Source organism: Anoplolepis gracilipes, chromosome 14 (assembly GCF_047496725.1).
Source record: "Anoplolepis gracilipes chromosome 14, ASM4749672v1, whole genome shotgun sequence".
NCBI lineage: Eukaryota > Metazoa > Arthropoda > Insecta > Hymenoptera > Formicidae > Anoplolepis > Anoplolepis gracilipes.
Genome location: NC_132983.1, coordinates 1,300,596 through 1,327,671, shown reverse-complemented (window position 1 = coordinate 1,327,671; position 27,076 = coordinate 1,300,596). Strand labels below are relative to the sequence as shown.

Sequence of the window (27,076 nt, the reverse complement as noted above, 5' to 3'; positions counted from 1 at the left end):
TGAATCGCGATAAGGCCGAGGAAAAGAGAGAAGGAGCCCTCCGAGAGAGCGTGCGCCTCGCCGGGTGGCGGAGTGAGGGGGTGGACTCGGGTGAAAGAGGATTCATTTGCGGCGCGCGCTAATTGGCTTGCGATTTCTCTGCACTTGAGCGAGCCTCAACCGCCAACGGACATTCGTCACGTATGCTTCACCCCCTCCCCTCCCCTCCCCTCCCCTCCCCCTATCACAGTGGGCTTTCTGTCTTCCACCCGTCAGTGTCTCCCCCTCTCCCTCTCGGTCGCTGGAAACAAGGCGACGCACTGTGCGACCCCGTCCGAATTTACGCAGCTTTTTCTCCATCTCCCTCTTATCAGCCGTTTAAATCTCGTCGCGATAATACTCCGCGGCTGCCGCCGAGAAGGGGATTTTCTTTACGCGAGATCGAAAGACGATTATGAATTATTATATTAATATTTAACAGGCATCTGGTTCTCCCAATTCTCGAGATTTACGAGGGGATTCTGTATAAATAATAAATTAGAGAAATTTCTGATCAATTTTGTATAAAATTTGTTTGCGTGAAGCACGGTTTAAATAAATCAGTAAATAAAATTTTTAGTAAATCAATAAATTAATAAAAAGCGAAGAAGTACCATTTTTCCGACATTAATAATAATTCCTTTTAGAAATCAGGCTGTCCGTTTATCCGCGATAGAAACGAAAACAACGGCACGAGTGACATTTCATCTCGTGAACGCGTTAATTTCGCGGAATTCCTCGGCTAGAAGACCGTCGCGACGCGTGTCTCGTCTATTAAGGTCGTCGCCCACACGCCCCTCTTCCTCTCCCCCTCTCGGGGGAGTCGTCTTTGAGAGATTTCTGTCCCGCGGAAGCGTCCGGCAACAACATCGAGCGACAGCCCGACTGTCACGTCACGTCGCGTCGCGAAGGAGGTGAAACATGGACGAAAGAAAAAAAAAAAAAAAGAGAGATTCTTTCTCTTTGTTCTTTCGCTCCTCTCTCTCTCTCTCTCTTTCTCTCGATCACGTCTATCGCGTCCCCCTCGCGTTCCCTGGCGCTCGCTTCCGGCGCTTCCGGTGTCACACGCCGTTGAGCACGCTCCACCCTCTCGAGGCGGCCCGTGTACGTGTGTAAGGACCACGTCCGGCAAACCAGAAAGCATCCTAATTGTTGGTACAACACTGGGGGTCTCTCTCTGCGACGGTGCCCCTTCATTGTCGGAAAACCTTTGTACGTGTGTTTGCATATGCGGCCACCCCCCGCGCTTATTTCCAACAGGAATATAAAATTAAGAGAAATTTTGTAAATCTTTATTTTATTCCTCCCTATATACAGAGGCATTTTAATTTATAATCTAAATTATCTCAATTATGTATGATTAATTATCGAAAAATGTTTTAAACAAACGTTTCAAAGCGAAATATGTACACATGTAACAGATTTTTTGTAGCATGCGTTTTTTATGATATTTTGATATCTTTATTCAGTTATTCGTTTTAATGCTATTATATTTTTTTCATAAATCGGTGAAATTCTCCTTATCTTTCTATACATAAAGATATTAAAGTTATTAAATTATCGGAAGATGAATTTATAAATAAAATGAATTTGAATAAGTTTACAATTCTTTTTAATATATTGAGAAAATACCCTGTAAAATATTCACTTTTTGATAACTTTAAAACTTTTGCACAAAGAATAATGAGCTGAATTAATTAATAAAAAAAAAATAAATGTATGCATTTAAGTACATTGCACGTGTAATACTTACATAAAAATAGAATTTCATAAATTGAGTCTACTTATTATTCTGCGAAAACATTTTAATGTAAATATTTTACAAGATTTTACATTATCAAGAGAAATTACAAATTTCATAATTTGATTTTTTGAATAATTCTACCTTAATATTTTTTTGTATAAAATAATGAGAAAGATCGATTTATCTAGAAAAAAATAAATAAATAATCTTGTAAAAAAAATTGAATTAATGTTAAAATATATATTGTAAGAAAATCTGTTACATACGTAATATTCCATAAAACTTTAATGCTAAACATTTTACAATAACTGCATGCATAAAAGATAATTTAAGTCATAAAATTAAATGTTGCATATTTAATGTATAAGAGAAGAATAAAACAAGGATATCTCTCTTTTTTAAATTTGTCCCTATCTCTATTATTAATACGTCAGATCTCTAATTCTTCGACAGAGGAGACATACATTCCGTTAAAATATATATTAGATCTATTTTTAAACATATTACACGCGATCGCGAAAAAAACTAAGCACTTTTGATCTGAGATTATTAATCTTGTTTATTAAGAAAAAAAAAGGAGAACTGTCAAGTTATCTAACAATCACGTAACATTACGTAAGATATTATTCTGTTTAATAAGCAATTATTCCCGAACGTGGGTATTAATTCAAGATTCTCGAATCGCTACCGACTGTCTATTAAGGCATTAGAAAGCAATTTTTTTTTCTTTCTCAATTAATCGGTCAATTCAAGTGCACCCGCAAAATCAGGGTCAATATTTAAAAAGACCATAGGAATCTAACGAATCGAACAATAATATACTTTTTTTTAATATAAATATATATATATATATATTCAAAATAACATTTTATTTAAATAGATATTTTTTAATAATAAAATCAAAATAAATTGCAAGAGATTTTTTTTCTAAAATTATACAACTCAAATTCAGATGTCTGAGAGATAAATTTCTTTAATATTGTAGAAATTATCTTTGCTTTTATTTTCCACGATGTATTAAATGTATCTAAATGACTCCTTGACAAAAAGCGCATCAGTAGAATAATAATTGACAAGAAATAATAATTGATGAGTGCAAACTCACGTTGTGCAACTTGTAGTAGAGTCCGCAGGCGTTGCAGACCGGCTCGCCTGCCTGGTTCCTCCGCCAGAGGGTCGTGGTAGCCGTCTTGCAGTTGGCGCAGCTGGTGCCCGCCCGTCTCGCCGCACTCTGCAGCGACAGTTTTGGAAAAGAGAAGACACAGATATCACACCCGTCACGTTGGCGTTTCAGGTTTTCACGATCGTCGCGCGATCGTCTCTCTAAATTTAACCTTAATAACGTACAGTTGTATTAAAGCTTCCTTCAATTATAGACAATGATAAGAAGTCGATATGTGAAAAATTTTAGACACGTGTGTACATATTTATTTTTATATATAATATTTAATCTTTCTATATCTTTCTTATATTTACTGACAGTCTTGCAGACTGCAGATAAAAGATTATTAATAATAAAGAGTATATAAAAATCTGATCTCTCTTTGGATGTTAGAATTAGATCAGCTGATCGTCGATAACTCGCTAGAAAGTTCCCCTTATCTCATCGTATTCGCAACGTTATATAAGATATTATTTATAGAAAAATGACGAGGAAAAAGTTGTGTTATCGCAATTAAATATTTGAAATGAAGATCGCGAGATCGATTAACTCGAGTTTCCTTTCGTATCAATTGTCAAAAAATCAGATACGTCACGTACGTCAGTTTTTATTGTATATAAACGTGCGCTCACCGAAAAATATTCTCGCATTATTTACGCATAAACGGGGAGTACTCTTGTCGAATAAACCGTGAATGAAAATTATGGCATACGAGAAAGAATTATAAGATGAAAAGTAAAGTAGTATCCTATTGAAGGGTACTCGAGAGTCCATCAACTACTCCCGCATTCGATCCGTCGGAATCAAAAAGCCACGGGCTTGACGCGGGTTACCGTGACGTATCAAACCCCCCGAAAATCCCTGCCGATCGCTAGCCTGTCTGCCGATCGGATCGACGTGCCCCCGAGAGGAATAGGGAGCGGGAAAATCAGAATGTGTGGAGCTTAACGTAAGAAAACGTCTCCCATTCTCGTAGAGTGGGAAACTCGAAGGAAAAAAAAAATTCGGCCCCGAAAAAAACACCTGTACACCCTCGTCGACGCATACGAGTGGCACAAACACTTAACGAAGAAAGGAAGCCGGGATTCATTTTATCCCTTGGGGACTAACCGCGGCTTATTCTCCCCGAAATGGCGCGCGAACGAGAGGTGAAAGAAAGAGAAAAAAAGAGAGAGAGAGAGAGAGAGAGAGAGCACAGGTATCTCACCGCCGTTGAATCTGTGTATTATAATACCCTCTTCTCCGGTTTACATGTATCCACCTTTCACTTTTATCCTCGTCCTTTCCCTTCTCTCTCTCTCTCTCTCTCTCTCTCTCTCTCTGGTTCTTCCTGCTGAACCACTTAACCGTTAATGGACGATACTGTTACCGAAAAACGTGCGCCGCGGGTAAATTCCAAGTACAATGTATGTACACGTTTCGTCGAAACAAATTAGACGCTGATACGAGATGATATTATTTAAGCCGAATTATGATCGCTGGGTAAACGCGAAATGATAGGCTATCATTCCCGAAAATTCCCATCTCGATTCTCTCTGTCGGTTAATATTTTTTCAAACTCGCCCGCGTATGTGTTTAAGCTTAATATCATAATACAGTATCAATATGTTTCGTTCCCATAAAAATTTCATGATATATTTTACTAATATACGTCATATTATTATATTTAATTTAATTTAATGAATAAATTTTTGAAATTAATTAAATTAATAAAATTGATTTATTTAATATTATAATATGCTGATAGGACTGACGATTGCCGTGTCGAGATAACGGGCGGTGCTGGCGCGCGCGCGCGCAAGATGTTTCTTTTCGGAGAGGCGCCCACCTTTGACCCTCTTTCATTTACCCCCTCGCAAACCACTTAACCCCCCTCGGGAGATGACACTGCAACCCCGGCGCTCGGAAAGGCAGGACGAACGAGAGGCTGTATACCTGCCTGCGTCATTGTCGGCGAAAGCACAAAATACAGGGGAACCACCCCTCCCTGCCCCACCCTGTCTCTCCGTCGAATAATAGCGAGCTTATTGAAATTTCTTTGAGCGAGAGGGATATAGCTCTCTCGCGTGCGGGACACGAAATTGCCCTCCTTTGTCCAGCCCTCCCGTACGTTACGTCACAGACAATGAACTCTGAGACAGTACCAATTCTCAAGAGAGAAAGAGAGAGAGGGAAAGAATGTCACTTCGGATTTTCTCGCAACGGCGTTCCTCTCAAAAGTCCCTCTCTTTCTCGCGTTTCGTCGTCGATTTATTCAGGGATGCTCGTGTTCGCGGATCGATGCGTGATCGAGTGCCTCGACTGTCTCCGAGGCGATTTTGTCCGCGTTTATTCTAGCGAGTGGAAGAAACTTTAAAGATTGAAAGATAAACAGAGCAACTGTCAACTGCATCGAGGATCGATTGTCATCGTCTTCTCCCTCTCTCTCTCTTTCTATAAAGATTGGCTAAAAATTGACGAAACTTCTTTTCACTTTCGGAAGCCGTTTCCCATCAATCGTTTCACGAATTCACGCTACTTGGATTAAAAAAAAAAAAAAAAACTCAACCGGTTTCTTCGATCCATTTCTTTCCCGACGTCCATCGCGCGAACGGACCCCTTGTTTACCTCGGGAATGAAGCGCGAGGGTGGAAGAACGGGAGGTACGGTGGCGGTGGTGTGTAATCATGCCTTATCTGGAGGATCTTATCAACCCTTGCGCGGGTAGCAAAGGGGGAGGGGGTGTGCCCGGAGAGAAAACCCTCCGCACCCGGGAATCGATACGCGGAGAGCCACCTCATCAATATAACCGGCGTCGCTATCTGCTCTAGATCTTTGACACTCTCGCCCCTTCGAGAGGCGAAGGCTGAAGGGGGCAAGGAGGGGCAAGGGAGGGAAAGTGGACTGAGAGACACCCCGAAAATCGCCGACCGGCACCTACGCCGGCCATCACACGCGGCTAATGGTTATTAAACGAGAACGCGGGGGCGAGTGTCCAAACGAGCGGGTTTCCGAGGGGGAGGGACATCATTAGCAAATGGAAAATATAATTCGACTTTGTGGACTCTGAATGTGCGCACGGTTTTTTTTTTTTTTTTTTTTTTTTTGTAATAAAATTTTAAAGTAACATTGCGATGTTTTAGAATAAAAAAAGATACGCGTAATTCAATTTGAAAGTTTAAATTATTTATACTATAAAAAATAATTGCAGTGTCTAAAGTTTTTTTTTGCAGACTCTGAATTTTAAGAAGTGTCTTAATTTTTAGACATTTTTCTGAATTTTTAGAAAAATTATTCTGATGATGTAAATTAATTGTTTGAAATTACTTTTACATACCCAGATCTGAAAATTCAGATAAAAATGTTTTTTTGAACTTTCAGAAAAATAACTCTTTTTTATTTTTAGAAAAATTACTCTGATGATTAAGATTAATTGTTTGAAATTACTTTTAGATACCCAGATCTGAAACTTTAGATAAAAATGTTTTTTCAACTTTCAGAAAAATAACTCTGACTTTTCTATTTTTAGAAAAATTACTGTGATGATTTAGATTAATTAAAGTTACTTTTAGATCTGAAACTTGATATAAAAATGTTTTTTTGAACTTTTAAAAAAATAATTATGAATTTTTAGAAAAATTACTCTGATGATTACTTTTCGATATCTAAAAATTCAGTCAAAAATTCTTAGGCAATTTCTTACAATGATATATAAGACTAGAGGTTAAATCGAATAAAGGTTTAATGGAATTTACAAGAGAATTCTGCGTCGCTTTTATATCCAACGCAGGATTACTCCTTCTGCGATCTCTCTCAAAGTATCGCTGGCTTGGCATTCCTTGGAACGACCGGGTCGGTCAGACACGATCATGCACGCATTGCTGGGCGATTAGATCCCTGAAAGTATCTTGCTACGCAAGTCCTGTCGCGAGACACACGTGTCTATAGCTCTCGGAACTCCTCGCACCGACGTCGATCTCGAAGGCTCGGATCGATTTCAATGATTCTCTCTCTCTTTTAAAACCGCGATTAATTATCAACTTATTTCGCGAGATCGCGCGTAGCTCCCGGTAAATTGCGTACATCGGGGGACAATACTTTATCATCCCGGGGCCTGCGTTCGGGAACCGGTTGCCTCCAGAAGGCAGAGCTCCGGACACTGACGGGTATGACATTTCTGAAGTTTCGCTGCGATCTACGTTTCTCTCTCGCTCCTTTATTCCTATTTCACTTCCCTTCTCTTGCTTTCTTTTTCCACCGCCCCTTCCTCAGCCCCACAGTCGTCAGAGTCTTCCTCTTCCATCTTCTTCTTCTTCTTCTTCTTCTCCTCTTTCTCTTCGTTTCGACCTCGCGTTTCCCTCGCTCGTTTTATTTCGCTCCCTCGCTACCACCCCGACGGCAGCGTACATCGACTCTCCTCGACGTCTCGAGAAGGAGGAGAAGAGATTTCCCTCTCCTTCTCCGTCCATCGGCGAATCGTATCTTTTATTTGCCATCGGTCTTCGAGCGAGCGAGCGAACGAAGCGACTCGGCGAGCGCGTCATTCTCGAAATTGAAAACTGGATTATCGGCTTCGACATCCGTCCGACAGCCGATCCGATGGGCAAGCTCGTGTTCGCAGGTAGACTTTAAATCCCACGCGTTTCTCTCACGATATAAACAAGTAACGTCTTGTAACGATTCAATTAGCTCGCGATATGATACGTCAGGAAACGTCGATTAATCGTATCTCGTATGAAAACGTTTCAAAGTTTCTGAAGAAATGACAGAGAAGGAGACTACGTCACGTCGCTTATCGTAATAATCCTGTATAAGAAGAAGATTGAAACGAGACGGAATGGAAGGCTGTTAGAGAGAGAGAGAGAGAGAGAGAGAGAGAGCGCGTCAGCTACCGACATCGAGGAGGATCATTGAAATCACGAGATCGTCCCGCCGACCGGATCATTACACGTTATTAATTAGCCCGATATACTGATTAATGACCGGACTCGCGATAATATAGAACTACACGCGATGCTTGGCGCTTCTCCGGATGAAGGAGCCACTCGAAAAGATGCCGCCGATATTTCAATAGAGCGCCATTGAAAGCCGGTTGTTGAAAGAACAGATCCCTTATATATGCATATGTTTAGAGAACGTTACTATTAAATATTAATAAACTTCGCGCATAAAATAGCAATTACTTTTTAATACCCAGCTGTTTTGAAAGATATCCTGTTATTTTGCTTCGATTTGCGTATCAAATCTATTCTCTCAAGTTGAATCATTATTAAATTGTAAAAATGAGAGGCTCTGTGTTATTAATAAAATAAGAAATAATGGGCAATAGGAGCCATGCTCTGTAATTATTGAGCAAATTCGCAATTATACATTGTTTGAATTAACTATATTAGAATCTGGAATTACATAAGTTAGTGAGTACATTACATTAAACTATTATTGTATGATTTAAATCTAATTTTATTTCTGTTTTTCTGTTTTAATGTCTCTTTTCCTTTGATTTAATAATTTTATATTATTTTATTTAAATTCAAGTTTATTCGAATAAATGAAAAATAAATAATTAAAAATCGTTAAAGTGTCTAATAAATATCGCGATATCGAATGCCTCTTATAATTGTATCTTTTCCCTCGGGGCATTTACGAAATTAGTAATAATCAAATTAACCGCACCGAGTGATTAATGATATCTCGAGGCTGTGTCTTCGTGGCTCGCGGGCTCGTTTCCGAGAAGCCAAGATCTCTCACGGGACGCGAGGGAGAGAGGAGGATCGATTGCTTGTCGTCGTCGTCGTCGTCGTCGTCTCTCTCTCTCTCTCTCTCTCTCTCTCTCTCTCTCTCTCTCTAGGTACATCGTGTCGCCCGATCGACATTTCGACAATAATTACCTACTCGCTACGTGTCGCGTGTCATGGCCGATCGATAACGTGCTGACAATTAACTCTGAAAAATCGTTCCGGCTCGCATAGATACCGGTTTCGTACCGGTGATCGGGACAGACCTTCTGATAAGAATACTGATACTGTAAAAAATCATGCCTGAGAATTCGGATATATATTTGTATCTGAATTTTCAGATCTGTCTGAAAGTAATTTTGGACAAGCTTGGCTCATCAATGTCATCTTTCTGAAAGTTTAGAAGAAAATTCAGACATTTTGTTGCAGTTTTTTTTTTTTTTTTTACAAACACACTGTCTGAATTTTCAGACATTCTTCTAAACTTTCAGAAAAATGAGAATTAAAATTTTTGAAATTTACACATTTTTATGAATTTTTAAAAAAAATATTCAGGTCTGAAAATTCAAGATATTCAAGAAATTTAGACAAAATTAAAAATTTAATATTCAAAATAAATTCAGACAAACATGTCTGACTTCTTTCAGACACCCAGAAAATGCAGACAACAATTTTTAGGCAGTATTTTTACAGTGTATGTTCGACGGTAAAATATTTTTTTTTTTTTTATTACGAACGCGCGAGGAGACTATCGTTTTACGAGCGCAGCCTCTCGATAACGATCGCCGTGTATCCTTGACTAAATCGTGACTAGAAGCGGCAGGGAGGAGGGCGCGATACACACGCTCGGATACAAACATTGTTCTCTCCACATCGAGAGATACAAATTGCTCGTATGGCGCAGCAGCGACGGCTGCCAGCGGTAGGGTGGAATAAATAATAGGGGGCGGGATGCGACTACGTATGTATATACATATATATATATATATATATATGTGTGAGAGAAAGAGGATCGGGAAGATGAGGAAGAGGGCTAATTCCTTCGTATCTCATGTGTCTCTTCTTGGCGTTCTCTCTCTCTCTCTCTCTCTCTCTCTCTCTCTCTCTCTCTCTCTCTCTCTCTCTCTCTCTCTCTTTTATCGAATCCACTGCCTCCTCGATGCTTGCTTTTATTATTATTCGAAAGCAGCCGCGTCGGATTCCACCTCGCGATCTTCGCGAAGAAACACTGTATTTTGTTGACCGAGAGAAAGAGAGCGCTTTTCGAGCACGTGGGCCGAAATGGCGGGCGCTCGACGTCTCTCTCTCTCTCTCTCTCTCTCTCTCTCTCTCTCTCTGTCTTTCCTGGGGGGAAGCGCGGTTAAATACACTCGCTACCACGCTCTCGCAACAGTTTGCGCTTGTGTATATGCAGTATAATGCACCGACGGTGTGCTGTGGGCGGCTGGTGCGCGCTTGTGACTGTGACAAGCAGTGGTACCACATTCCTAACACTAGCGCGCACGCAGTTCCTCCTCCTCTTCCCACTGCTTCTCCATCTCTCTTTCTCTCTCTTTCTCTCTCTTTCTCTCTCTTTCTCTCTCTCTCTCTCTCTCTCTGTCTTCCTCCCCCCTCGTTCCTCTATTTATCCCTCGCGCCCGCGATCTAGGGTGGGGTACAAACAATGCTCGGGTCCGTGCAAAAGGAGCGCATCCCGGACGGTGGTGGTGCCTCGAGTCGTTCCCAGGATTAGTCGACGATGCGGAGGATATTACGGATTACATAAGTTACATTTACACGCGCGATAAGACTATTACTCTCGAAGTTAATGTATGATAGTTTTCATTGCGAGGTCGCTCCAATTTCGACGGATCGATACGGCTTCTTAATCTTCCACTATTCTCGTGTTTTTTTTTTTTTTTTTTTTTTTTTTTTTTAACGAACAAAATATTTTATCGTATTCGCAAAATATATCGCGTGTTCGAGAATATTTACATTTAAAGAAAAGAATTTTTTTTTTATTTATATTTTATTTATTATTTATTTATTATTCTTAATTATATATATTTATTTGTTTTTTTTGTTACAAAGTAATATATATTTCGTACTCTTTTGCTGAGAATATAACTGTCAGTGGAAAGTAAGGAGGTTCGTACGCACACGTCTCACGTATTAAACGATCACGCACTTCTTCGTTTCCCTTTCCAATTTTTCTCCGCCCGCGATTATATATTCCGCGCAAAATCATCCGTTTATTGAAGTCTCAAGGACACCACCGTGTATGTTACAGCGTTCCGAGAATCGTGGAAAGTAAGGTCGTAAGGCTCCATGCATGTCATATGAATACATTACGGTCTTTCTAATTCTACTTTATCGTATATACGTACGGCAATGTACTTGCATAATTACGCCAATTAATCGCTAGATTGTCAGTCGAATAATGGAGAATTGCATTTTTATTATTTCGTATATATTTTTTATCATACCATGTATCGGCTTTTGTACGCGATAAAAGCAGAGAGATTGTATCTCTCTTTCTTTCTCTCTCTCTCTCTCTCTCTCTCTCTCTTCCTCTTATTATTCTGAATAGCATTGTTAACTCGTTTATTTCATTTATTTTTAATTTGAGAAAAAATATATATGTCTATTTCTAATATATATTCATATTAATAAATAAAAATAAATATATTTATACATCTATTTATAAATACAATATATTCATAATATGTATTAAATTAATATATGCATATATATTATATATATATATCACAAACGGTTTGACGTCTCGAGACCACGTGTCTTTGACATGTCAGCTGGGCACTCGTGCTTCTCCTACAAGGCTCGATCTCGGTATCGATACACTGTAGAGAGTATCGGGATAGATGCGGAGACGAGGCGGGTGAGAAGAGAGGACGCGAGAGAACCTAGCCATTAACCGCCGCGGAGTATGGTAGCCAATCTATATGATAAACAGCCTGCGTTGGATGTACACGCGTGCACACGAAGCTCAGGCACGGATGTGCACGAGAGTATATATTCGCGACCATCGAGAAGACGATGTCTGTCTCTCCGGGTCACCGAATAAGATCCCTCGTCTTTTTCGCGAGCTCGAAATTCGGTCGCAATTTCTTTTGTTCTTTTTAACAGCACGCAACAACAATATCGACGACGACATTTATCGAGGAAAATGCATTATAATCGATTTGCCATTATGCACTTAGGCAGAGTTGTCTCGCCGGATAATTACGCCTCCGAGCCATTAAAATAAACGGTTTCGATAAAAATTACTTACTTGACATATAACGTTTAATACGTACTATATATTATAATGGCGTTTATAATATTTAATTTTGAAATATCACGCTGCACCGGTGTTGCTGACGCAACACGATACCGTGCCGTCCGTTCGATTTTTACAATTAATCTCATTACGACTAATCGCGTTATTTCCCCTTCAAACATCTCCCGGGGAACCGTGAGCTTTCTATTAAACTGGCTACAAGAACTTTGTCGCAATAATATGTTATAAATCACCGATCGGAGCCGGTCGCTCTGTATTTATGGGTATGTGTGTGTGTGTGTGTGTGTGTGTGTGTGTGTGTGTGTGTGTCTCAGATTTCTATCGCGTTTATTATCGCATCGCGCGATACCATTACGTTACGATTATTATTATGACAAAACGAGAGAGCCGGTCCGGCTTTATTTAACGGTATACACGTGCTCTCTCTTTCTCTCTGTCTTTCGGAGAGGTATCTACGATATCGCTATTCCAGAGAAACTGAAACGAGACATTGAACAGACCTTGGTCGAGTAACTAACCTTTCACTCATCTTCCATCCAGAGTGGAGAACGCGGCGTAAAACGGAGATCGCACGGAGGCAAACGATTTTCACCGTGTCGTGACGTGTAGCGACCACGCCGTACACTTCGCCGATTGATTCTGCCTTTCTAATCAGCAAGAGCCCAAAGAACACCGGCGCGCACAGTTACTTGCATATATATTCTATCTCGCTATCTTGCTTAAATTCGCACGTGCTTTTTATTATCGAAATTTTTCTTTCAATTTTCGCTTGAGCTGTCACTTTAAACTGTCAATTATCTTGTCCGACTGATTTATTTTTACTTTGTTATTAATTCAATTTGTATTATCTTTTTGTCTAAAAAATTATTAAATAAATAAATAAATAAATATACATATATATCAAGTATTATCGTATCTCTCGTCAATATATTATTTTTATCACAATTTCTGGAAATACATCATTTTTTCCAGGCATCTCATTTTTTAATATACCAACACAGTGCACATTTTCTGTTTTTTTTTTTTTTTTTTTTTTTTTTTTCGTAAAAGCTTTAATAATTCTGTTATAAATGAAATTTAATTTTTACATCACTTGTATAGACATTAATGTCTTCTTTGTTTACATTATCAGTCATTTTACTATCATAAGGAATTTCTTTTATGCCAACTCAACTACAATTTCTTTAAATTATTTAATTATAAAAATATATGGATATTAGAATTATTTTACACGAAGAATCAAGAAACAACATTGTATTGTCATATTAAAAAAATGAGATTTCCCAGAAACGATGTATTTCTGGAAATGTTGCCAACGAAAAAAAGATTCTTATTTTTTAATACGGAATACCGGTTTGTGTTCTATCTATATAGGACACTCTGTATATATATGTGTGTGTGTGTATGATGGCGTGCTGCGCGGGCGGATTTTATAACATCGTGCCGGTTACGTCACACGTGGAACAATTATCCGAAACACGCCGCGTGCGAGAGAACACCGTTCCGGAATCGGATACGTAATCGTGCACGTGTCACGCACATGACAATCGTATTGTTATTGCGACGCGATAAGCGCAGATAAAGACGCAACCGCGATTCTCCTCTCTTCCAATCCTCTCGATTCATCTGCGAGTGACAATTTTGCTACTAGCATTGCTCAGTGCAACAAATTTTGCACACTATCTCTCGAAATATTTTCCTTTTTTCATCTCCGTCAGATCAGAATTAATTGCAAAGAACAATCAAACGGACACGTCAGGATCGTCATATTTTATACAATATTATTCTATAAAATATAGAATATTTATAATAATACTTGTAATTATTCTATAGAATAATATTGTATAAAATGTTTATAGAATATTTATCATTATATTCTATAAGATATTTATATAAAATAATTATCTAAAAAATTGATTCTACTTAATCGAGGAGGAAGCTTATTCGTACATTTTAAATTGATAAATAAAAAATATAAGGTTTACATATAATCTGCTGTATAATCAAAGTCAGCTGTTCAACAATATTTGCTGTTGTATAATACTCATTGCACGATACCAGTTTCAAAGGAAGCACGAAACACATAGTGTGTGTGTGTGTGTGTGTGTGTGCAGAAGCTTTAACGATCTCTCTCTCTCTCTCTCTCTCTCTCTCTCTTTTTCATGCACGCTCGCCACCAATTCCAGTCGGCGGGGAAGGGAGGGGGAGAGAGCATCCGCGCGCTCGCGGTGAATTTATTTAAATTGCGAGCAATGTTCCACCGTGTTCAGCAGCTTCTTCTTCTGCCCCGGCGCAATCGAAATCGAGCAAAACGAGCCAGCTCCAAGTCGATGGCGTGTAGCGGGATGCCAGTTTATAAGGCGGGGAGAAGCCGAACGGTGGGTCGCCCCGTGGGACGACGGGCACCGAACCACCTCCGTGGTCTATGTGTACGTGTGTCGCTTTTTTTCTTTTTCTCTTCCTCTCTCTATTTCTCTCTCCTGTCTTTTCACCTCTCCTTCTTTCTTCCGTCCGCTTAAACGAACCACCCCCGTGAGAACCGAACGGAGCTCGTCGATGACGACAGGCTCCGCTCGGTTGAGAACGAACAGCAACAGAGACAATAGGCCGGGCTGAGAGTTGATTGATAATACGTCAGAGAGATATGTACCTCGGTAAATTGGCGCGAAAGTGTTCCGTCCGTTCGGAACCGCCAGGTTTCTCCTTTAGGTATGTATGCAACGCACGAAATTTTCTACATTGCTTTTTTTTTTTTTTTTATTTCTTCCCCTCCCAGCTGCTATGTAATGTACGTGTATATTATTTTTCTTTATTTTATAGAAGTTGAAAAAATTATATAAAATATAATATTCATATACTAATATATATTTATATTAATATTTTAATTAATATATTAAATATAAATATAGATTTCCTACACGATAAAATAACTGTAGGCAAAGTGTCTGTGCAAGTTTTCTTACAGCTACACTGTCTGAATTTTCAGTTAATTTTCAGAAAAATGACTCTGATGATTAAGACAGATTATCTAAAATTACTTTCAGACACTCAGATCTGAAAATTCAAGAAAAACATGTGTGAATTCTTATTTAAATTATATATTATACATTATATTACATATTAAATTCGCAATTTTTTACAGAGAAAAGCATGGATAATGCCAGTTATGATAATTGCCAGCTGATTACTATTGAGAATTTAAAAAAAAAAATACAAATTTATTACACGAAACTAGTCTCGCCGTAGGTGGATAAGTATGGCGGCTGACAAACAGCGATCGTAAAGCTGGACGAGGCAACGTTTTGCTTTCGGGAAAGAAAGCGAGCTCCGGACGCGAGCGCAAAATGTGTCCCGGCGATATTTAACGGCTCTCGCGCCGCGAGCTCGCATAATCATCGTCCCGCGAAAATGAGCGATCGCATCGCGAGGATGGCCTGGAAACCCGTTGCTCCTATCATCCCGGGTACCGGGATTCATCTGCGGTTACGCCGGGGGAATTTTCGCGAATAAAACGTAACGTCCGACGGTACCGATATCATTAAAATGAATACCCAGGAGCGAATCGAGCCGGTTTCCGGCTCGACGACGCGTGCGCGAGTCCTGTGTAATTGCGATCCGACAATCCGGAATGCGGTTTATGCGCACCGGGCCCGTCTCTCCCGGCGTTTACTCGCGAGATTGTCCGGCCCGAGATTGAACCGGCGAGGCGTATTATCTAATTGCATTAATTCATCATCACTCCGGCCGATCACGTGGAGCCTGCAATTTTCGGTTTTCATTTTCGCGTTTTTTTCTTTTCCTTTCTCTCTCTCTCTCTCTCTCTCTTTGTTATATGCGATCCAATCACGATAATGGATCGTTCAATTGAGAAAATGTCATCGCGACCGCTTATTATCCGAACGATTTTTCCTTCTTTCTTTCTTTTTTTTTTTTTTCTTTATCTTTTTCGTTCCACCGAATCGCGGCGGAACGAAAGGGGAATCTGTACGTATATACCGATCTGAGAGTCGAGTGGCGCGTATGTAACGGTTCGCACGGAAAACGACAAAATAAACAAGCGTGTAATTAGCTGACAACGCATGGAAGTCTCGACTGTGATGTTAGAGCTGCTGGAATCTAGCGGCTTCTTTTTACGCACGAAGGTTACGCATCTTTTTTTTTTTTTTTTTTTTTTTACAAAACTCGTATCGAAAGGAAAAAAAAATCTTGATTGATCCGAAACACTCTGCTCTCTCGCTAACTCCATCACGGGAATCATGGTATTTTTCAAGTCGGGCACTTAATTAAGGCCACGAGAAACGAAAGATTTATAATATACTAGTATTGTTATCGGAATCTTCCGAAAATTCGTATCAAGACTTTTCCGCGTCCGGATTAAAACACAGCTGATGGAAGGAAGTAAAAAAAAAAAAAAAAAAAAATATGACATTTTTGTGGGAAGCAAAGTGACGTATTTACACGTATCGCGGCCGACTGTAAATTACAATGTAAATCGTGGGGTGTTATTTGAGCAGAGAGGATCGCAAGCAGAATGCGAGTACGCGATTCGGAGCGGAGGAGAAAAGTTGGAGGAGGAGACGCAACGACGGTCAAGTTTATGGAGCGCGCAGGATGATTTACGGGAGGATAGTTGAAAACGAGTCTCGCGGATCAAAAGACGTGCAAATTGCCCGGTTATGCACCGTATGCCTCGACGCGGACAATGGGTTAATAACACACGGCCCGCGCGTTTAATTATGCATTCAAATGCGTAATTAGAGACGGGGCGAGAATACCGGGTTGCCCCCCAGGCGGATTTCAATCTGTTTGCTCTGCGAAATTGAGTCATCCGTCATCGGTTGCCGTGTCGGTTGTAAAACGTTTGACATTTCTCCGACGCGAGTTAGAATAGATTCATAAGCACTGTCAGAGTGTTTACTCAAATATTGTGAAAAAATTCTCCAATCTTTCAGGTATTTTTGTTCAAAGTTCCAGGAAAAAAGAATATTTAAAATTTTTTTAAATGCATTTTTTAATGTTTTTTCATATGAAGGAAAAACACAGAAACTTTCTTTTTAAGTTTCAAGTGCTAATATTTGTTAATTATTAGAAAAAAGGAACAAGAATTTTTCACTTGCATAAAATTTTATTTTTTAGTTATTAAAAATATTTTGTTAAGACATTAAATATGTACCCAAAAATAGATGTATATTTATAATATATTTTAAACACTTGTCTATTTTAATTTTCTTAAGTGCCTGATTATTTACAATGAGAGTAAAATTATCAAAGAGAATTTTTTTTTAAATCCCAATAAAATTCCCAGAGTTTTCTAGATACAAGAGAAATCCTTGATAATTCCGGTTGTTCCAGCGGGCAGACATCTCGACTATAAAAAATTAAGAAGAATTCAGACACATTTTTTTGTCTGAATTTTCATACAACTTGCCTTAATCATCTAGTCATTTCTTTTACAATTCAGAAATGTCAATTTTCAAATTTTATGTAAAAATTTAGACTATATCCGCAAGAAAACTTTGAAATTTCAATCTGTCATTTTTTACAGTAAGACATTATATATCTTTAATATAAAATATAAATTTAGACTAGTACTTTTTCCAAAGGAGTAAAAAAAAAATTTCATTGTCAAGTCAAGAATTGTCAAACGACCCTTAATCTCGATATCGCGTTCGGAGAGACGGAATAATTTTCACGCCTAAAACGAGGTAGATATAAAGGTGTATTAAATTTATACATATTTTCGCGCCGCTCGACGTGCGTTTGATCGCTGTAACCTGTGGACGAGGCGACAAGACTCGGTCGTCGCGGCCCTCTAAACAAACATAAAGCTGCTGGACGCTCGTTAGACGACAGGAAGCGGCTTCGTACGATCGAGCGGATCGTTACAATGCATGGTGACACGAGAACGCATTCGAACGCGTCGGCGATCAACCTGCTCACGTGGTGCGAAGGACCGCGGATAATTATTTCGTTCCTTTTTTTTTTCGCTTCACGCTTTGGACACGAACTCACATTATGTGGCGAACGCGTCGCACGTGGAATGTATACACAATACGTGCAACTCCCGGGGAGAAACCGAATAATGTAAAAATTATGCCGCATTGCTCGAGTTGATTCATTTAAAAACGAGGAAAGAGGAAGACTGATGATGAATTAAATGTGCAGGGAGATTCTATAAAAGAAACTGCAATTTATATTTAATTAAAATCGCGTGAACCGCGTAACGAGACACTTTTGCAGTTCCCACGCTTCCGCGTGGTAGTAATTTGCCACGATTGTGCAACCGTTATAATTATAGCTGCAACTCCAGGAATTCAATGAGTCACGTGGGTTTTTTTTTTCGCGTTCTATTTTATTACCGCGCAAGCGTGCGCTGCAAAAAATAACTGCAAAGTTTTGTTTTTACAGATACACTATCCTTTTCAGACATTCTTCTAAACTTTCAGAACTCTGATGAAATTACTTTCAGTCCCCCAGATCTGAAAATTCAGAAAAAAAATATGAACCTGAAGCCTTTTCTTCTACAATGTGTAAAAATCGCAGAGAAATCGAGAATAATGACAAGGATGCTTTACAAATGACAGTTGGTGGGTCGGGACGACGTTGTCACGTTTTTTTTTTCTTCGGAGACGTTTATTCCGCTCTTGATTTTTCGCCTCCTCACACTTGGCTCCTCCCGTTCAACGGTAACGCGTGGGCAGTGAATTACGAGGTGAACCCTGGGGCTCCAGAAGAAGGTGCGCGGAAGAGAAGGAGAGAGAGAGAAAAAAAAAGAGAGAGAGCGCGAGCGCTACTCCTCTCCTCCTGTTTCAATGGAACATAAATAAAAATTGTCTCCCTCGCTACCGAAAGCTGAAGCTGCCGTACCCTTTATCTGGTAACGGCTAACCGCCGTTAGTTTCGACATTGGCTCCAACCAGAAGAGGAGACGCAGACAATAAACTTGCGAAAAAAAGTAGAGGAAAAAAATTCACAAGTGATGAAGCGTCCGCTGTAAAAAATTGCCTAAGAATTCAGATATACTTTTGTTTGAATTTTCAGCCCTAAATATCTCAAAAATAATTCAATCTCATCAGAGACACTTTTCTGAAAGTTCCAAAAAATCCCTGAAAATTCAGACACTTGTAGTTATTTTTTACAATACTGTTATCCAAGGAAAATACAATTTACGACATAAACAAACACGTCGCAAAGAGAGAGAGAGAGAGAGAGAGAGAGGGAGAGAACTGTAGGAATTCGAAGCGCCTCGCGGTACCAACGTCGAAATAGAATTCCAGAGGGGTGAATTATGTCGTCCGGGCACCCGAGGCGAACGGGCCACCCCTTGTATTCGCGTCGCTGTATAAACTCGCATAAACTCGCACTCTCGACTGCTTTACGTACATATGTATGCGTGTGTGTATGTGAACCACGATTCGGCGGTCCTCGATCCTCGATTTATGACTTCGACTAACTGCTTGCGGCCACCGTCGAGCTTCTGCTGCAGTCTTCGTGTTCGCTCGAGTTTCTGAACTTCATTTGAACCCCGTCAACGCGTTAGCGTGGCCGTTGCCCGTGTATCTTCTGTTCGAGTTCTTTCTCTTATACAATGTCGAGTATACGTGCATTCTTCGCGTGTAACACGATTGTCAAATTACAAACTTAGAATTTGTATCTATTACACAGTTTAACAAAAAAAAAAAAAAAAATGCAAATTATATAAATTCAAGATTTATTAAATAAGTTTATTCAAACATAATTTTTTTAGGCCACTAAATACAAATCTATGACGTCAATATTAATAAAAAATTTGTCAATTTTGATATCTATATTCGACGACTAAAAAAAATTCCTTCAAATTTTAATAAATATCTTTAATATTAAAATAATTTCGTAAATGCTTATCTTTTTTGCCTTGTATTTTTTTTTTATTAAATTCTTATCTCCAAGGAAGATAATTATCATTTTATATTATTATATATACACGAAATAAAATTGCACAAATTAATTGTCGAAGCATTAATAATACTTCTCTACATTATCAATCATCGGACGAGTATCTCTGCATTCGATTAAAATCTCGGGATTAGCTTTACGTGTCATTGAGAAATCTGAGATAATTGAACGGAATCTCCTGCGATTAAATGAAAAAGAAGATGCATCTTCTCTCTCTTTCTCTCTCTCTCTCTCTCTCTCCTTTATAAAGATAAAGAATTAACGCGTCGTCGCTCGAAAGATTTATCTCGCTACCGGCTCTCGCAATCGATCGCGTGGCGACTTCATTTTCCGCGCCTCATCGTCGCCGTCGTCGTCGTCGTTCGCGGATATTTATATACATACGTCTCTCGCTTTCCGTGAGGATAAGCGACTATAATTCAAGACGCGTTACAAGTAAACGGCCCAGGTATGGCGTAAATCACGGCGCGCTCGAAGCCCCGAGTTTTTAACGTCTCTTCTGTTCGCTCGCTTACGGCGGTATGACTAAATTGCATTGTCTTCGTTAATCGATCCTTCGAGGAAACGCGGAGAATTATAAGTTTTCGCATAAATTCCTATATACATGTCGCTATCTTGAGAGAGAGAGAGAGAGAGAGAGTGGAGTCGTGTTTTAACGCGTATCCTGACATTTTTCAAAAAAATTTTTTTTTTCTTAAATTCAAGCCAAAATTAAAGGATTTTTAAATGCAACTTTAAACATTTTTTTTTATTATATGAATTTTCTAAAGCTTATACGAAAGAAAAATAAAAAGCCATTCAAGTCTCAAATGTGAAAAATATACTGAAAAAAAAGAGTGGTTTTCTTAAGATAAGCATTTATCTTAAGAAACATTTGCATAATATTTTCATTATTTTGTCACTAAAAAATTATAATGACGAATGCATACGACATATTTATCAATATTTTCCTAAGACCAATGTCTTATTATATTAATTCATTTTATTTATATTAATTAATCAATAAATAATTAAATTAATATAATATAGTTAATTTACATTAATTAATTATATTATGTAAATATCAATAATATTGAATAAAGAGAGAAAGAGAGACATATATACATTTATATTTTAACACATACAGCAAAATTAATAAAGATTAAAAAAAATTTAACTCTATAAAATATTCCTCAATTTTCTTTCAATATTAAAAAAAGAAAATCCTAAATTTCCCAAGTTTTTCCAAAAAGTAGACATCTTGTTTACTATAACACGAATAATAATAAAATACATATAAATTGATTTAATATTTCAAATTAGACACAATATCGAAATAACAATTGTATCATCGTTATATAAAGTATAAATCATTAATAATTAAAATCGGGTTGACAGAAGCTCGACAGGGGGATATACCGGGGCGTTCCAGAGGCCTTTGAGAGGAGTGTGCAAGGTGCAGCCTCTGTTAATATCACGATCACTCGGTGGTCGCCGACGTGTGCCGTTAAATTATAGTTGTTTGCGCGATTAACCGTGTTCCGTATTTGCATGCGAGACGGCTGATTATCATCTGAAAATGCCGCGGCTTTACTCGCCGAAAGGGACATGCATTACATGATTCGAAAGAGCCGTGTATACGATTTTTCACGGTGGCCACCGCCAGGCCACCTTGACCGTGTGCGCTACTTTGATACTTAACGGGAATGCATTTTAAACCGCTAACGCGATCGATGCAGCTTGTAATAAGAGTGAGAAAATGTCACTTTACTTTATATCTGTCAAAAGTGAGTCCTTGTCACTTTGAGTGACAAGTCTATTCAAATATTGTAAGAAAATTCTCTGATATTTCATTTTTTATCGCGAAAAATTAAAATCAAGAATATGTACTGTATATTTTATCATTGATTATATAAAAGATATGTATTTATAATTTACAATGTAAGAGAAAATTTCATAAAATGAGAATTCCTGGACTTTTTCCAGGTACAAAAAAAATCCTCTAAAAATCCCAGGGACTACACCTTGACTTGTCAACTGTCCTCCCTTATCGGATGGGATAATTGATTGTTGTCGTCGCGATATAAATTATATCCCGTGTAATTAATATCGCGATGCACCCAGCATGGAAAGAGTCTCTCGTGTGGACGAGAGACTGTTGCGGTTCCCGTTACTCCCTGCGACCAATGTGATCTCGTTCGCGATCGACGCGTCAATACTTTTGCCGGCGCGCAACATCTATCGCGAATATATAGAGTACAACGGCGTGACGCAATATTTTATTACACATTATATCCGGCGAGCGTCATCGACGCGACTCGCGGCTCCCTGTAATTTCGCTGACAGGCAAATTGCACAGGCGTTGCGCACTTGCGGTCACGATTTTTACCCTCCTCTCTTACGTTCCTCCTTCACCGCCTCCAATAATCTACGGACCGATCCGAGAGAGAGAGAGAGAGAGAGAGAAGAGAAGAGAGGAACCGACCCGCGGCGGTAGCGGATCGGGCGGCGGCGGGAGACAAATGGCCGTAAAACGAGCGCGCTAATGATCGGGAAAATCGCTGCTTATTGAAAAGCATTAGATTACAGACGCAAGACGATGCGCGCGCGCGCGCGCGTGCGGACGGATAATTGCGATTCGCTGCTCCTCGCTGTAATCTACAGTTAGATAATATGTATACGCGGTATGATATCCCCCCCCCCCTCCCCGCTCTCGTCTTCCACTTCAACCGCGCGATTACCATACAGTTAAGCCATGCGAATGCAAACACATACAGATATACGCATACAGCCATATTCAAAATTATTAGGCAGCTTTAAATTTTTCTGATTTTATGTACGTCAAAATAAATACGACAATAAATTTGACAGCTGACGAAACGGCAATTTCGCGCGAGAAAAAAACAGCATTTTAAGATTCTCTTCGTTTGTTAATAATGTGTCTCCCTTCTTGATTATTAGAATAAGAAATAAAAGTTATAATTATATCCCGAGTCAACATTTTCTGTCTATTTTTCATCACTGTTTTTAATCTTAAATTTTACTTTGATGGTTGATTTTAAAAAGAGAGGTTTTACTCTTTAAAAAAAAAAAAAAACTTAGAGACATGTCCAAAATTATTTCTTAATATGTTTGTCAAAATAAATACAATACCACTGCCTTAAACTAACTATTTATATAATAATTTTTTGAACGATTTATTGACATTTCAATTATATAATTTAAAAATAATAAATTTTATAAATAATTTACACGATAAATTCCGAGAAAGTGTACACATTCTTAACTTAAGTTTAAAAAAAAATCATTAAAATAAAAATTAATTCGTTATATTTTTTAGAAATATGCTAAAAAAATAGAATAATAATATATAATAATAATTTTGGACATGGCTGTACATGTGCACGCAAGACACGTACATACACGTGGATTCGCTGGCCGTCGATGCCACTTTAATGGCATCATCATCATCCTCGCCATCGATTCGACTAATCTATCTCTGCCGTCGGTCGAGACAGAAATTGCGTATAAATCGTCGATCGATCCGTATTATTTTGCGATTTTCGAGTACAAGGCGAATTTATTCGAGTGCGTCTACGCCAGTGTTTTTATTAATAGTAGTTTTTATTAGTACCAATCATCTCTTAATAAGTATGACAGTCGTCAATGTCACTTGGAGACATTATTCTCTCCGCATTTCATTACTCACTTAATCCCCCTCACCTCTCGGTTACAAGACGGATAATTAAATTAAATGCGTTACGCACATGTTACGACGCTGGAACATTAGATTTTTCTGTTTATTTTTTTTTCTCTCGAAAGAGAGTTTACCTTATCACGACTACGATCGTAAAATGTAGAGACATATACACACAGTTTACGGCCATCGACGTAATTTTTTTACGTGAGATCCTCCTGGTCAGATGGTTGAGAACACCGTCGTTTCTTGAACGCCACTCAATCCTCGGTCTTCCCGACCGTCGTGGAAATTAAATCGAATGCATTACCAAAATAAAATGTCGATTTCCTCCGGATAAACGATCATTTATCAAAAGTCCCTTAATGGACTTTGGCAAGGAAAATTGTGTTACATTTGTTCGAGCAAAAGCAAAACCTGATATAATGTCTTCTATTAATAATCAAGGCAAAGAAAAAAAAATTCCGTCTGATGCCTAGAGTCTGAGCGACGTAAAAGATCGCGAGAAATTACTTTATAATTCAACATATTTCGATTTGATACATTTTTGATTGAAAGTCTTAGAAAAGGCAACACTATTGTCATAATAATATATTAAATATATAAAAATAGTAAGAAAAATTTATTTTCGTGCCAATAAATATTCTCATCTGTCAAAATTAGCAATAAATATTTGAACAAGTTATCTTATAATTAATATAATATGTAAAAAAATTCTTTTTAAAGCAGAAAATATTATTAATAATAAAAACAAAAATATAGATTCAATTTTAAAAATAATTGTTCTTATACACAAACGATAATAAATTAACAATAATAAATTGCATTATGATTTTAAAATTTATTAGAAATGTATATAATAATTATCTTTCAAAAATCTTAAATATTCTAAACTATAATAAACAAAAAATGACGTGTATCGTTTTTGGAAATCATTAAAAGTAAATTTAATGCATATTAATCGAGAAATAAAATGATTGATGAAAAAATAATCACAAAATGTTAAAAAATTACAAATCACTTATTTCTAAATAAAAGTGGCTGCTGAAATAAATAGAGTTTGTATAAAAATGACATTCGGGAACATCCGCGCGAGAAATTATTTGTGCGCAGCTCGCGCGCGAGAACGCATTGCTAAAAATCCTCATCCGGTAGCGACGGGGGTATGCGTTTTAAGTGGCATATGAATCACCGCGATCGAGATACCACACTCGCAGCGTGAAAGTAACGAAACGAGTTGTTCGTAACGTAAATTAATCGGCCGGCTATCATTAACGGCATTAGCCGTAATGCCGTACCTATGTGTCGCGCACACATAATGCAATATTATATAGAATTATCCGACGCGTATTATATTATTGCCGATGTTATGCTCCGCGAAGATCGCCGTAATCTCGGGAAACTCCATTCGCACTTCATCCCGACGCGCAAACGATCGCAATTACGTATTATAATGATTTATATACTGGCTGCACTTGATTTAACGACCGATGTCGATCAAGATAAGGTCGCCCGTAGAGCGGAAAAAAGTGAGAAAATCATATGTCAATATAGATATTATTTTTTGCCAGTTAAGAATTGTAATGATATATTATAGCGATTACGACTGTAATTATTAATCATGAGCTCGAAAGATTACGCTATTTTAATTTATAGCGTATAAAATGTATAATATAAAAAATAATAATAAACATTTATACTGTCAAAATTGGCAATAAATATTTTAAAAGTTTTCTTGTAATTATAATAATGTATAAAAATTTCTTCCAGAAAGTAGGGAATATGTAATTAATAAGAAAATAAAAAAGATTCAGTTATTCAATTTAAAAGTAACATTTCTTTTTTTTTTTTTTGGTTTCGAAAATATATTTTTATTTACAACGTTCTTATTAGCCTCTCTTTTTTTACCTTTTGTTTACGACAGAATCTACAACCTCCTTCCCGTTTTAAATTTACAAGATAAATTTTAAGAAGACTTAAAAAATTTTTTTCCCAAATAATATACGATGCATTTTAAATATCTATGATCGAAAGCGTCGTAAAAAAATTTTCAAGCGCCTTTCACTAATAATCATAATTAAATGTTGATGCTTGCGGTTCTCGGACAGAATCGCGTTAGGTTGCGAGAAATCTGCGATCACGGTAGGCGCTAACCGTTAACAGCGAATCTCGACTCAACGCGATCTTTATCTCGGCCTTTATCGGCCTCAAGATCGCGATTAGTTCGTCGGATAAGAAAATCTCGCTAGACACTCGGAAAGAATGCACCTCGCGGAATTCCTGCGTGTACGTATATTGTACCTGTATACGGCGCGCGCACACCCGATTCGTCGCTCGTTCAACGTCGGAGAAACTGCGTGTTAAGTGTGTTAAAGAGTGCTCTAGTGAACTTTTAGTCACGGCCACACCCAGCCTCCGTCCGAGAGGCAAGGCTGGACCTCTTACACGCACACATACACACCCCCACACTCTGCCCGTGTGTACTTTCGTTCGGACGTATTTCATGTAACGGGTGTCCGGAATGGAGACGAAAACAAAGAGGAAGAGAGAGAGAGGAATTTTGTTCACGGTGAATTTTAACGCTTCGAAATGTCACTTTGAGAATATCAATGTAAAAAAAAAAAAAAAAAAAAAAAAAACTGTGTTGCAAGAATTGCCTAAGAATTCAGACACATTTCTGTCTGGATTTTCAGATTTAAAAGTAATTTCAGACGATCTGTGTCTTAATCATCGATCATTTTTTTCAGACACTCTTCTGAAAATTTGGACAGTCTGTAAGAAAACTTTAGACACTTTGTAAAAAAAAAAAAAAAAAACCGCAAAGTATCTGAAATTTTCTTACAGATATACCGTTCGAATTTTTGACAGATGGAATTTTTAGAAAAACATTTCTAAAAATTTTCATTTTTCTAAACTTTTAGAAAAATGACGATGATTAAAACAGGTTATTGGCGATTACGACACTGGTTGTCCAATAATGTACTAATAAAAACATACTCGATTTCATGAGTGATAATTTGAGTATAATTTGGTAGTAATTTTAATCATTTCCCGTTGCTTTCGCTAGTGTAATTTTTTTTTTACAGAGAATAAGGGGAATTAATATACCTGTTTACATAATTCAAGGTACGGAGTGTCTAATTACGACTTTCAAAAATAAACGCATGTTCGTTCGGAGGGACTATCGGTTTAAAAAATCTTCCAATAATCGTGTTTGACGAAAAAAAAAAGAAAAAAAAAATACGCGCTCTGTTATACATTTCCTGGGACAGACGATTAATTCTTCCGTGCGATCAATGTTACGAGGCACCATCGTCGGCAGTCATTACTTATCTACCTTCGTCCCGAGAAAGTGCAACGGTGCATTAATTACGTCACGGAACAAAACTGCATGACGCATTCGTGTGCCCTTCTCCCCCCCTCCCCATCCCCCTCTCATAGATTAACAACGGAATCGCTTTTTCTTCTCAAAACAGGTATCTTTGCCTATCCTAACGAGAATATACCTTCAATTAATTATTAACATTTCCAAAAAGAAAATTGATCA

At 38.1% G+C, this 27,076-nt stretch overlaps 1 protein-coding gene across 1 annotated transcript in view; it reads right to left on the bottom strand.

The window, feature by feature from the left end:
- Window positions 1–27,076, bottom strand: part of LOC140673598 (uncharacterized) — a 92,016-nt gene that overhangs the window by 16,496 nt on the left and 48,444 nt on the right. Inside the window, exon 5 of the mRNA XM_072906654.1 lies at window positions 2,868–3,005. Coding sequence (XP_072762755.1) covers window positions 2,868–3,005 — 138 coding nt within the window. The remainder of the gene's footprint in view (window positions 1–2,867; window positions 3,006–27,076) is intronic.